Source organism: Narcine bancroftii, chromosome 5 (genome assembly GCF_036971445.1).
Source record: "Narcine bancroftii isolate sNarBan1 chromosome 5, sNarBan1.hap1, whole genome shotgun sequence".
NCBI classification, from domain to species: Eukaryota; Metazoa; Chordata; class Chondrichthyes; order Torpediniformes; family Narcinidae; genus Narcine; species Narcine bancroftii.
In genome coordinates, this window is record NC_091473.1 from 89,460,282 (window position 1) to 89,474,649 (window position 14,368).

General features: G+C 35.7%; 1 protein-coding gene across 5 annotated transcripts in view; it reads left to right on the forward strand.

Moving 5' to 3' along the window:
- The window catches only part of scyl3 (SCY1-like, kinase-like 3), a 72,724-nt gene that overhangs the window by 19,113 nt on the left and 39,243 nt on the right, over positions 1–14,368 (forward strand). For all 5 annotated transcript variants that reach the window (XM_069938269.1, XM_069938270.1, XM_069938271.1 and 2 more), the window contains exon 2: positions 3,672–3,857. In XM_069938269.1, coding sequence (XP_069794370.1) covers positions 3,672–3,857 — 186 coding nt within the window. The remainder of the gene's footprint in view (positions 1–3,671; positions 3,858–14,368) is intronic.

A 14,368-nucleotide genomic window follows, 5' to 3' on the forward strand; every position in this document is an offset into this window, starting at 1 on the left:
CTTTTTATTTTCTTTCATTTTTATAGTGATGTTTGGGTCACCTGACCTCAATTGCCCTTCAACTGTTGAACTCAATTGCCCAATCAACTGCTTCTCTGTCTTGAACTGTTGAACTCAATTGCCCAATCAAATACTATCTGCTGAGTCTATCCATTTTCAACCTTTTTGTCATGTTCGCAGCAAAATATGCATCCTTCATTAGCCAGGGAGGATTACAGATAGTCAAGGTGGCTTTGTGCCTGGTTGCCCATGTTTAACCGATCTTAGAGTTTTTTGAGGCGGTTACCAGGAAAGTAGATGAAGAAAAGGCTGTGGATGTCATTACATTGACTTTCGTAAGGCCTTTGACAAAGATCCACATGGGAGATTAATAATAAACTGGATTTGATTTTGTCTATATGGGAGAAGCCAGAGAGTGGTAGTGGATGATTGCTTCTCAAACTGGTGGCCCATGACTAGTGGTGTGCCTCAGGGACCAGTGTTGTTTGTCATCTAAATCAATGATCTGGATGATATTATGGTAAATTGGCTCAGCAAGTTTGCAGATGACACATAAAGATTAGAGAACTTTAGGCATATTGCTCTTCATATATCAAAGTATTAAGTACAGGAGTTGGGATGTTATGAAAATTATTTAAGACATTGGTGATGCCACATTTAGAATATTGAGTGCAGGTTTGGTCACCTAACTGCAGGAAAGATATCAATAAGATAGGAAAAGTGCAGAAAAAGTTTATTAAGATGTTGCTCAGACTTGAGGATCTGAGTTACAGGGAAAGGTTAAACAGTGCAGGCGTTTATTCCCTGGAGCGTAGAAGAATGAGGGGAGATTTGATAGAGTATTTAAAATTATGAGGGGGAATAGAGTAAATGTAGATCTTTTCCACTGAGGGTAGGTGAGGTACAAACCAGAGGACATGGGTTAAGGGTGAAAGAGGAACCTCTTGATAACAGAGAGTAGTGGGAGTATGGAACGAGCTGCCAGTTCAAGTGAAAAATTAGGACAGTTACATGGATGGGAGGGGGATGGAGGGCTGTGGATTGGGTGGAGAATAGTGGGACTAGGCAGAATAATAGTTTGACACAGACTAGAAGGGCCAAAGGGCTTGTTTTCTGTGCTGAAATGTTCTGTGGCAAAGGGGAAGAAGCTTTTTAAGCCGTTGAATGTTCATCTTCAGGCTTCTGTACCACCTCCCTGATGGTAGCAGAGGGCTTGGCCTGGGTAGTGAGGGTCCTTGAGGATAGAGGTTGCTTTCAGAAGGCAGCACCCCTTCTAGATGTCCTCAGTGAAGATCGATGCCTGTGATGGTGCTGATTGGGTTCACAACTCTCTGTAGTTCTTTTTTCCTGTCCTGTCTATTGGAACCTCCATACCAGACAGTGATGCAACCATTCAAAATGTTCTCCACACTACACCTGTATAAATTTGCAAGTCATACCAAGTTTCTTGAAACTCCTGAAGTAGCCTTTTTCATCATCAACGTGGAGTCTTATTACAGATCTTCAGAGACATTAACATCCACGAATTTGAAATTCTTAATCCTTTCCACTCCTGACACCTCTATAAGGACTTGTTTGTATACTCCTGATTTTCCCTCTTCTGAAGTCCACAATCGGTTCTTTAGTTTTGTTGATGATGTTGAGACACCGCTCAACTAGCTGATCATCTCCTTCCTGTGCACGACCTCATCGCTGTCTGAGATTCTGGTGACTACTGTGGGATAATTGGCAAATTTGTAGATGGAATTCCTTGTCTTCACGAACAATGTTTTGGCAAAGCAGGTCAGTTCATTAATATGGACTCTTAAAATGAGATGAATAGTAATCCGTTTTCTTTCTTTTCTCCTCATTTATAACATCAAGCCTTCTAGCTAGAAGGGATCAGTGAATGTGATTTACATTTTTCTCATTCCCTGGATAATATTGCACTGAGATATTTCCTATTTTCATAATTTTATTTGTATTAATTGGAAGACTCTTTTGCTATGAACCAAAATACAAGTGTTTGGTATGTTTATAGTTAAGTTCATGACTGATTTCCCCACCTTTAAATTTTTCTGAAAATGTAGTGCTGAATGGATAGTAATTATTTTTTTAAGTGTCCACTTCCAACATGGTTATCTATTTACTGACTTTAGAAGATAGAACATTGCAGCACAGAACTTTGGCCATGGTAATGTATTGACCCATGTATACCTACAAAAAAAGGAAAAACTCCCTCCCAATCCTCCATTTTTATTTCATTTATGTGCATGTCCAAGAGTCTTTTAAATGCCCCTATTGTCCCAGTGGTTCTCAACCTTTTTCTTTCCACTCACATACCACTTTAAGTAATCCCTATCCCATCGGTGCTCAGTGATTAGTAAGGGATTGCTTAAGGTGGTATGTGAGTGGAAAGGGAAGGTTGAGAATCACTGCTCTAGTAGACTCAATTGTTACTGATATATTTTGCTTAAGAAAAATTGTCATTGGTCCTTTTCCTTTGGAGTTATGAAACCATGCACCTAACAAGTCAATTAGGTACGATCAAAACAGTGGTTTTCAACCTTTTTCTTTCCACCCACATACTACCTAAGCAATCCCTTATTAATCATAGAGCACCTATGGCATAGGAAAGACTTAAAGTGGTATGTAAGTAGAAAGAAAAAGGTTGAGAACTACTGCTTTACTACCACCCCTGTCAGTGAATTTCAAGTACCCACAACTCAACTCTGTTTAAAAACAAAACTTTCCCCTAATGTCTCTCCTAAACGTCCCTCCCTTCACTTTGTACAAATGTCCTCTGGTTTTTGCTATTCCTACTCTAGGAACAAGGTGCTGACTCTACCTTATTCGTGCCTCATGATCTTGCCAACCTAAAGTCACTCTCCTTTTTCCCTTAAAAGAGGAAAGCCTACTTTGCTAACCTTGCCTCTTAAGAAATATTTTCTAACCCAGGCAACATCCTGACAAATCTCCTCTGCACCCTCTTCATAGCTTCCATATCTTTTCTGTAGTGAGGTGACCATAACTGAACACAATATTCCCAGTGTGGTCTCACCAGAGATTTATAGAGCTTCAACATTATTTCACGACTCCTGAACTCAATCCACCAATTAATAAGCTCAGCATTCCAGACTGTCCTATCAACTTGCATGTCTACCTTAAGAGATGTATTGATTTGATCCCCAAGGTTCCTCTTCTTCCACACTGTTAAATATCCTACCATTAACCATATACCGGTACTCTGCCTTCAAGTTTGACTTCAAAAAGTGCATCACCTTACACTTTGGGACACTATAACTTTGTCTGATATTTTTGCTTTGGTACAAACTGCATAATATAAGCCAGAATGAAACTTAAATGATTTCCGGTGATATCAAGGATTTTGACTTGAGAAAGAAGATTTTTAATCTTTATATTTCTTTTGAGAACCATAATTAATCCTTATTCAGAAACAAATGACCTGTTGTGGTTGGAGTATAAATAAGGCCAACAGTAAGGTAACCTTATTTCACTTATCACATTTCCTGCTCCTGAACTGGTGTCTGTGCTTTTACCTGGTTTAAAATGAAATCTAAGACAATAATAGTGATTTTTTTTTTTTTTTAAAACCTACTCTTTTAATCATGCTTTGATGTGATGGTTTTGTTATGTATTAAGGTTGGGACTGATCATAAACATTATTTCAGCACCTGAAAACCTTGCGTCACCCCTGCCTGCTGAGGTTCTTATCGAGCACAGTTGCAACAGATGGAATCCACCTGGTTACTGAGCGTGTGCAGCCATTGCAAATGGTTCTGGAAGATGTTTCAGCAGATGAGATCTGTGCTGGAATTTTTGACATTCTGCAAGCACTTGTCTTCCTGCATGATAGGGTAGGTATGAGAAAGGCTGTAGATAAATCGTTGCTGAATTTAATGCGTATGATGCATTGATCTTTGTGGGAACATTTTATTATTTGTAATATAGAACAGTGTGGATTATTCATGTAGATCAGGAAATGGTCAATTTAAGTGGAGTCGTGTAAAAGCAAGTGTTTATAGGCTGCCCAAATTCTCAATGCACAATCTAATTTATTTTTAATTTTGACGCTGCAACCATTCATGTTATGAGCAATATTTTAATACAAACAAATCTTCTTGTTACAAATGATTTTCAATCCCTTCAAGCTAAATAACCTGTATGTATTGTTACTGGGTTATGCAAACCAAGGTGAGCTGTTCGTCCTTGCTTTGTTGAATTAGTTGATCAAGGGTATTGCCTCAATTGGTCTCTTTGTTTGGGTTAAAGCTATTCCAGCTACTGATTTATTGCAAAGTGACCACTCAATGAATTACATGTGAAGATGCTGTATGTGTTGATTCTTCATCAGATTTAATACTACTGAATAGCTTTCCACTTCCCTCCAAGTTCATGCCAGGGACAAACTTTGGGGTTAGGAGGCTGTAAAGAGGAGAAAGTTGCAAAGGGAGAATTAAAACCTATCCTTGCACAATACTGGTTATCTTTTGAGTTGCAAAGGTGGTTAACAGACCTGGACTCGTAAGAAAACATCCCTTGTTTAATTTCAATCTTGACATATTGGGATAATTTATACTATTGTAGTTTATTTTGTATGCCTGTTTGACTGCAGCAAGCAAGAATTTTGATGCATCTGTATATTATAATGGCACAGCCATTGCATTGAAACTTTTGTGAACTGTTAAATTCGTACAATTCAACAGATTGTGAATGCTTGCTTGAAATTTTTGTTTGTTTGGGATCAGTCTCTATAGTGGGTGTCTTCTGGATCTTTTTGCCTAATGGTAAGATCTTTCAAAACTACAATCCTTCAATCCAGTTCATGTGCATTTTAGCTAGTTCATGTGCATTTTAGCTAGTTCATGCTGTTGTCCATAACTGGAACAGGCAACTGGATCCAATGTCTCCACAGGCAATCCAATAATTCACCTCTCCAATGACTCTGAAGGCCCTGCTTGCATTCATGAATGCTACAATTTTGCTCCATCCTGAAGGAAAGTGATTGATACATTTGAAATTCAGGTTTATTTATCATCGGATTGCACAAGTACAACCCAATGGAAAAGTGTCCTCTGGTCCTCAATGTTGGGTATAAGCCCGCCCTCTTCTGGACATCATGACATCCACATCATGTTGTCACCCTTCCATTTATATAACCCAGTGTATCAGTAGCCATGTTAGTCTAATAGAAGTAAAGGATGAGAAAGCCTCATGTCTCTGAGTCTTAATTGTGTGAATGCATACACAACACTCAGTGCAAAAACATGCAAACACGAAATCAGACACAAACAGACAAGCATTAATATGCAGAACAAATATACATATATAAAAATAAATAAATATTGCTTAATAGTAGTCTTGGAGGGTTAATGTGAGCAGTTCATGTGTCCTTCAACAGTCTCACTGCACATGGGAAGAAGCTGTTTCACAGCCTGGCGGTACTGGCTCTGATAGCCCCTGTATCTCTTTCCCAATGGGGGTAGCTGAACGTTGCTGTGGACAGAGTGGTAGGGGTCCTCGACAATTTGGTGAACTCTCTTCAGAGCATGATCCCATTAGATCATGTTGATTGGGATGGGGGGAAAGGGAGACACCAGTAATCCTCTCTGCCGCTCTAATGGTTCTGTAGATTGACCTCCCATTCAATTCCCTACAGCAATTGAACAATGTGACCAGGACACTCCTGATAGAGTTCCTGTAGAAAGTTGTCATAATAGTGCCTGGTAGCCTTGCCCGCTGCTGTCTTCTCAGGAAGAGCAGTCATTTTTGCACCTTTCTGACAAGTGAGAAATGTGTGTCCAGGATAGGTCACTTGTTCAGTGGACTCCAAGCAACTTGGTGTTCTCTACTCTCTCCACTACAAAGTTATTAATGCGTAGTGGAGGTGGTCATTCCTGGTCCTCTTGAATATAGAAGATTCACATCTGCTGTGTCACAGTACAGACTGTCCAGTGTCCAACTTATGACACTTCCATGTATGAGTGAGCTTGTATAATATTGAATTTAAAAGTCCAGTGTACATCTGTTCATTCCAATGAATATAGAATTAGTTTCCTCATTCCATTAGTGTTGTGTTTGGAAAGCATCAGGGTTCACTGTGTGATGAGTCTGGACACAAATGTTATATTCAAAGGTAACTTTATTGAACACATGGGAGACAAACGGGGGAAGACATCAAATGATACCTAGTTAACTCTACTACTAAACAACTACACTGGGAGGTGTGCCACGTGATGACGTGGGGTTAGACTGGTAATCCCTGCTCTCATCGAAAAAGTTGTATTTTAAAAAAAAACAGTTACAGAAACTATAAGGAAAAACTGCTTAAAGACATATAGAAGATATTAATAATGCCACCAAAGAAGGATAAAGGCCTTACTTGCAATACAAGAAACCAAGCAAGAAAAAGGCCTATCTTGAGAAAGGATCCTGGAGCTGTCCACTAGGTAATATCCGAAGTTGAGATGCCAGAAGCCGGGGAGATATATTCCCACTTTATCAATAAATATGTGATGGTAAATTGTAAAATTTATTCATAATTTTGGACATTGATGAATATATATGCACCGAATATAGATGTTGGAAAATTCATACAAGATGATTTTATGCAATTAGCCAATGCAAAGTGGAAAATAATTATGGGAGGAGATTTTAATTTTTCTTTTGATTCAAGGTTGGATAGATCAGGTGGAATTATGGTTAAAAACAAGGTAGTTAAAACTGATGAATTTTATGAGTGAAATGAAACTTGTTGACAGTTGGAGGAAAATGTATCCTGGTATTGGAGACTTCATTTTATTCTTTTAAACATAAGACATATTCACGTACAGATATGATTTTAATCTCTTCTCAACTATAAGCAAGAGTTCAAAACCTTGAATATCAAGCAAGAATATGTCTGATCATTTTATGTCAATTTTATTGGAAGTGCTTGACGTCCTGCTTTGCGGAAACTGCCAAAATGTTTGGCCTGGAAGTCAGCCTGAAGAAAACTGAGGTCCTCCATCAGCCAGCTCCCCACCATGACTACCAGCCCCCCCACATCTCCATCGGGCACACAAAACTCAAAACGGTCAACCAGTTTACCTATCTCGGCTGCACCATTTCATCAGATGCAAGGATCGACAATGAGATAGACAACAGACTCGCCAAGGCAAATAGCGCCTTTGGAAGACTACACAAAAGAGTCTGGAAAAACAACCAACTGAAAAACCTCACAAAGATAAGCGTATACAGAGCCGTTGTCATACCCACACTCCTGTTCGGCTCCGAATCATGGGTCCTCTACCGGCACCACCTACGGCTCCTAGAACGCTTCCACCAGCGTTGTCTCCGCTCCATCCTCAACATCCATTGGAGCGCTTACACCCCTAACGTCGAAGTACTCGAGATGGCAGAGGTCGACAGCATCGAGTCCACGCTGCTGAAGATCCAGCTGCGCTGGATGGGTCACGTCTCCAGAATGGAGGACCATCGCCTTCCCAAGATCGTGTTATATGGCGAGCTCTCCACTGGCCACCGTGACAGAGGTGCACCAAAGAAAAGGTACAAGGACTGCCTAAAGAAATCTCTTGGTGCCTGCCACATTGACCACCGCCAGTGGGCTGATAACACCTCAAACCGTGCATCTTGGCGCCTCACAGTTTGGCGGGCAGCAACCTCCTTTGAAGAAGACCGCAGAGCCCACCTCACTGACAAAAGGCAAAGGAGGAAAAACCCAACACCCAACCCCAACCAACCAATTTTCCCTTGCAACCGCTGCAATCGTGTCTGCCTGTCCCGCATCGGACTTGTCAGCCACAAACGAGCCTGCAGCTGACGTGGACTTTTTACCCCCTCCATAAATCTTCGTCCGCGAAGCCAAGCCAAAGATTGGAAGTGCAATATATAGGTTATAGATACTTTAATACGACACTGTTTAAAAAGGCAACACTTTTGTGAATTTATGAGACAGCAGATAAATTTTTTTTAGACATTAGTGAACACTCTGTAACCAATGAATTTGTGGTTTGGGATTCTATGAAGGCCTATTTAAGAGGACAAATAATAAGTTATAAAGCTAAGATGAAAAAAAAATGCCTGAAGTGAATCATTTGGAAAATGAAATAACAAAGTTGGAAAAAGGATTTAAAAAAATCAAGTAAATGAGGAGAAGAGATGAGTATTGGAATTTAAAAAAAAAAATGAAATTGAATGAAATACAAACGTATAAAGTAGAGAGAGATACAAGGTGAACTCGACAAAAATATTACAAGTTGGGAGATAGAGCCCATAAAGATTTAGCATGGCAATTGAAGACAGAACAATTATTGAGAACAATAATTGTCATAAGAGGTATCGGGTCATCTTACTTATAAAATACAGGGTATTAATGATGTTTTTATGAAATTTTATAAGAAATTATATCATTCAGAATCTTTGAAAGATGGAGATAAAATAGATGAATATTTATCACAAATTATATTGCCAGAATTAAATACTAAAGAGAAGATTGAATTAACAAATTATTTTACGGTTGGGGAAGATGGTTTCTCTCCAGAGTTTTACAAAGAATTTAAAGAGTTAATGATTCCTAGAATTATGGGATTGTTAGATCAAATGAATGATCTCTGTGATTTACCAGAGTCATTTAAAACAGCATTATTAACAGTTATTCCAAAAAAAGGGATGGATCCTTTGCTTCCATCTTTATATAGAGCAATATCATTATTGAATACAGATGATAAAATTTTGTCTAAATTAATAGCTAATAGATTAGCTAAATGTTTACCTAAATTTATTAATATGAACTAAGCAGGTTTTATCAAGAATAGAAGATCAGCTGATAATATTGTTACATTTTTAAGTTTGTTAAATCTGGCTCGGAAAAGAAAAAATACCATCAGTAGCTTTGGCTTTAGATGCAGAAAAAGCATTTGACAGATTAGAATGGGACTATTTATTTAAAGTATTGAAGTTTTTTGGAATTCCAATAAATTTTATAAATTAAATAAGGGCATTATATGATCGCCCAAAAGCTAAGGTAGTTACAAATAGACAAATATCATAACCTTTTTTATTGGAAAGGTCATCTAGACAGACAAGTTTGACCTTTTTTATTTTCATTGGCTATAAAACCTTTAGCAGAGGTGATAAGAAGAGATAATGAGATTAAGGACTTTAAGGATAAATGATAAAGAACATGAAATTAGTCTTTTTGCAGATGCTGTAATATATCTTACAAACCCTGAAATTTCATTTAAAAAAAAGTAAATGTTTGATTGGCAGAATATGGGTTAATATGGGGTTTTAAAGTAAATATTGATAAAAGTGAAGTGATGCCAATGATTGAGACGGATTATACTCAAGCTAAGAAAATGACAAAATTTAAATGGCAGAAGGAAGTGGTTAAATATTTAGGAATTAATATTGATAAGAAATTGAATAATTTAAATTAAATTATATACCTTTACTGAAGAAAATTAAAGAAGATTTGATAAGATAGAAGGATAAACTGTGTGAAGATGTATATTTTTCCAAGAATACAATACCTATTCCAATTATTACCAGTTTTTGTACCAACAATTTTTGTCAAGATTTAAATAAAAATGTAAGAGACAAAATGCCTAGGATAGCATTGGAAAAATTAACATGGAAATATGATCGGGGTGGGGGGGGGGGGGACTACGAATGCCTAATTTTAAAAACTATTATAAAGCAGCTCAACTTAGATTTTTGTTTTGTTATCAGATTAGTGAAAAGACAGTGTGGGTACAAATTTAAATGAGTAAAATAGGGGAAAATAATTATGAACACATTTTGTATAAATGGCATGAAGAACTGTTGAAAGGGAAAATTGATACACCAATTTTGAAACCTATACTTAAAGTATGGAATGGAATCCATGTAGAAAAAGGAGTGAAGAATTATCAATGGCTAAAATGTTATTAAAGCAGAATCCTTTAATTCCCTTTACAGTAATAATTCATTTTCTAAAAATTTGGTATAACTGGAATAAAAAGGATAAAGGATTGTTTTTTGGGTTTTGTTTTTTTTAAACTTCTGACCAATTGAAAGGTAAGTATAATATACCAAATAATACTATTTTTTCTTATTATCAGCTTAAATCATACTTAAAAAGAAAGTTAGGACTGATTTTTAGATTACCTGAACAAAGTCAATTTGAATATTTAATAAATGATATATTTATCAAAAGATTTATTTCTCTAGCGACAAGGCTAGAGAAGATATTACCATATATTATCTCTGAAGACCAGACTGGATTCATTAAAAATGGTTATTCCTCCTTTAATATTAGAAGATTGATGAATATTATTTACACTCCTTCACATAAGTCTTCAGAATGTGTTATTTCACTAGATGCTGAGAAGGCCTTCGATAGAGTAGAATGGCCTTATTTATTTACAGTTCTTGAAAAATTTAATTTTAGTCCGATATTTATATTTTGGATTAAACTTCTTTATAATTCCCCAGTTGCCTCGGTTTTTACTAATACCCAAAGATCGCCATATTTCCGATTATTTCGGGGCACCAGGCAAGGGTGCCCCCTTAGCCCTTTATTATTTAACTTAGCTTTAGAACCTTTGGCAATTGCTATCAGAGAAGCACCCAATATTACTGGTATTATTCGTTGCAGGGATATTCATAAAGTATCACTATATGCAGATGATTTATTGTTATATATTTCCAATCCTGAAAATTCTATTCCTACAGTTTTATCTTTATTAGCCCAATTTAGTAATTTTTCGGGATATAAACTGAACTTAAATAAAAGTGAATTATTCCCTTTTAATGGATGGGTTCCTATTTATGATAGTTTACCTTTTAAAATAGCTAGAGACCATTTTATATATTTAGGGATTAAGATTACTAAAAAACATAAAGATTTGTTTAGGACTAATTTTTTCCCTCTATTGGACCTGATCGGCAGTTTACTTACCAATTGGTCACCATTATCCCTATCCATGATAGGCCGAATTAATGCTATTAAGATGATGATCTTACCTAAATTTTTATATATATTCCAAGCTATACCTATTTTTGTTCCTAAATCTTTTTTTGATAAGGTCGATTCTAAATTGTCCTCGTATATCTGGCAAAACAAGAATCCTAGATTGGGGAAAAAATATTTACAGAAATCTAAACTAGAGGGAGGGTTGGCATTACCCAACTTTAGAATTTATTACTGGGCAATTAATATTAGTTACTTAAGGTATTGGTTGAATTATTCAGAATTATCTCTAAATCCCCATTGGGTAAATTTAGAAATTAAACCGATACAAAATTTTTCAATTAGCTCTATTTTGGGAGCTGCTCTCCCTTTTACTCTTACTAAATTATATAAACAAATTGATAATCCAATGGCTAAACATACACTACGTATATGGTTTCAATTCCGGAGATTTTTTGGCCTAAGTCATTTTATCTTGGAAACTCCTATTGTACTAAATTTCCTTTTTCATCCCTCTCTAATTGATCAAGCTTATTTACTCTGGAAAGTTAAAGGTATAACATGCTTTTCGGATTTATTCTTGGATAACTCTTTCATGTCATTTGAACAATTATCCATGAAATATGATTTACCTCTATCTCATTTCTTTCGATATTTGCAGATTAGGAGTTTCTTAGTTTCGACTTTACCCTCTTTTCCCAATCGGGAGACTATGACTGTTTTAGAGGATATACTATATTCAAAATTCCCTCCAAAAGGTGTGATATCTAAATTATATAATATAATTACAAAAATAAATTCTGGGACTTTTGAAAAGTTTAAAAATGATTGGGAAAGAGAACTCAACCTTCATATTTCTAATGAAAATTGGAATAAAATTCTGCGACTGGTAAACTCTTCTTCTCTATGTGCAAAACATTCACTAATACAGTTTAAAGTTGTTCATAGAGCTCATATGTCTAAAGATAAACTCCATCGCTTTTATTCTCATATCGATCCTATATGTGATAAATGTCAATTGGAAATAGCTTCCCTTACACATATGTTTTGGTCCTGTCCCTCTTTACAGAATTATTGGAAGGAAATTTTTTCCATTATATCTACTGTTTTGAATATTGATTTACAACCACATCCCATTACTGCAATTTTTGGATTACCTATGATAGATTTGACTTATTTATCTCTTCCTGCGGATCGTATGATTGCTTTTCTTGCACTAATGGCTAGAAGATCTATACTATTAAATTGGAAAGAGGTAAATCCTCCCACTGTTTTCCAATGGTTTACCCAAACTATACTATGTTTAAATTTAGAGAAAATTAGAAACTCTGTTTATGAATCCCCTTCTAAGTTTGAGTTAACCTGGCGACCATTTATTCAATATTTTCATTTGTGGTGAGTTGATCTGGCTCTGTTTTCTTTCTATGATTATGTATGATAATTGGGCTGTAAGATGAGATCGGAGTGATCGGCGTGGTTTAGCTATATCTGTAGGTTTTTTTTTAAAGTTTTTTTTAATTCAGATTTGTTTTTTCTTCTTTTTTGGGGGTTTTTTGTTCTCTTTTTTTCATATATTGTTATTAATTATATCTTTTTTTTAGAGATAGTTCACACCCTAAACTGATCAAAAATTTTTTTTATGATATATTTTTATTCTGTAATATTATTGTTTAATATCTCTGTATTAATTCATTACTTACTATGTATTTTTTTTATATCTCTTTGAACTGTATGTTTATAAATTATAATAATAATAAAAAGATTGAAAAAGAAAAGATTTATTTCTAAATCTGTATAAAATTTCAAGAGACTATGCAGAAAAAAGGATATATTTAAATTAAATTGAGATGGGAAAAAGATTTAAATATACAAATTCAAGAAGTATAGTCAAAACTATGTTTTGAAAGTGTAACCAACACAATTAGTGTCAGATATCAAATGGTACAATTTTATTTTTTACATCAATTATACTCCACATAAATTACATGGATTTGATTCAAGTTGCTCTGATCAATATTTTAGATGTAATAGAGGTAGGAACCTTTTTACATGCAGTATGGCAATGTGAAAAAGTAGAAAAATTTTGGGAAGATACAAGTTTTGTTTGGACAAGTTACGAAGATGCAAGTTTTGAAAGACCCAAAAATATTTTTGTTAGGGGATATTTATGATTTGAAGTTGGATATTTATCATAGGAAGTTTTTAAGTATAGCAGTAGCAAAGAAATGTATAGCTGTAATGTGGAAACTAGATATGGGGTTGAATAGATGGCAAATGGAATTACAAAATCATATACCATTAGAGAAAATAACATATAATTTACGAAATCAACCAGAAAAATTTTATAAGATTTGGAAACCTTGCATGGATTTTATTGGTAAGAATTCATCTACGGCAGGGGTGTCAAACTCAAATTCACAGAGGGCCAAAATTAAAAACTTGGACTAAGTCGTGGGCCAAACTAAATATTTATTGAAAATTTTCAACAACATCTGCATGTTTTCTCTTCTTTCAACATATGTAACGTTAAACTTTTTCTTATTAAAATAAATGTTTAATAATAGTTTTGGTTAAATAGTTTCCAGAAGAAGCATTAACAAATGAGAAATAAAATATTCAATAAATAATATTTCTCTATAGCCTTTAAGCTCCTTTTAAATGTATTTTTTTTCAGAAGCCAATAAGTCAAAAAAATAACAACTTGCTTCAATGAAAATCAAATCTTTCAACTATGAACAGTCCAAAGTTAACCAAAGAAAATATTAATCCAAGCTTAACTTGCTCCACTGTGATTTACTCTGATGCACCTGGGTCTAAACCAGATACTTGGCATCTCTTCTTAGATGCAAGTTCATCAAACTCTGGGGTCAGAGTTTGCCTCCCACCTGTCTTGAAAGATCCTGTTTTCTGTCTTTGGTTTGGCCATTTTCCGAAAGGGGTTTATTACATGTGATTTGGGCGACAGGTCGCAGATGCTAATGAAAGTAAAGAGAGGAGGTGGGGGCGATTAGCGGGCTGATGGGCCGGCGCTAATGCATTTGCAAAGCATTCTGGGATTTGTAGTATTAGCTGTGCATGCGCTGTACTGGCGCGGCGGCCAGTGGGCCAGCTCTAATACATATTTGATATGATCTTGCGGGCCAAATGGGCCTGAGTTTGACATGTGTGATCTACGGCATCCGCTGCTCCTGCTCCAACTCGCCCTAGTTAATTTAAGGTTATATTTGTATTTGAAATTCAATATATGATCAATTCAGGCAGGCTTTTTTTTCTTACTTTTTTGGGGAGGGAGGGAGGGAGGGGGAGAAAATATAAAATTATGTGTTTTTTCAATTTTTTTTAATCTGTAAGATTATGGATAAGTACTGTATTTGTTATTGATGTAAATGAAAAAATAAAATTTTCAAAAAGAAA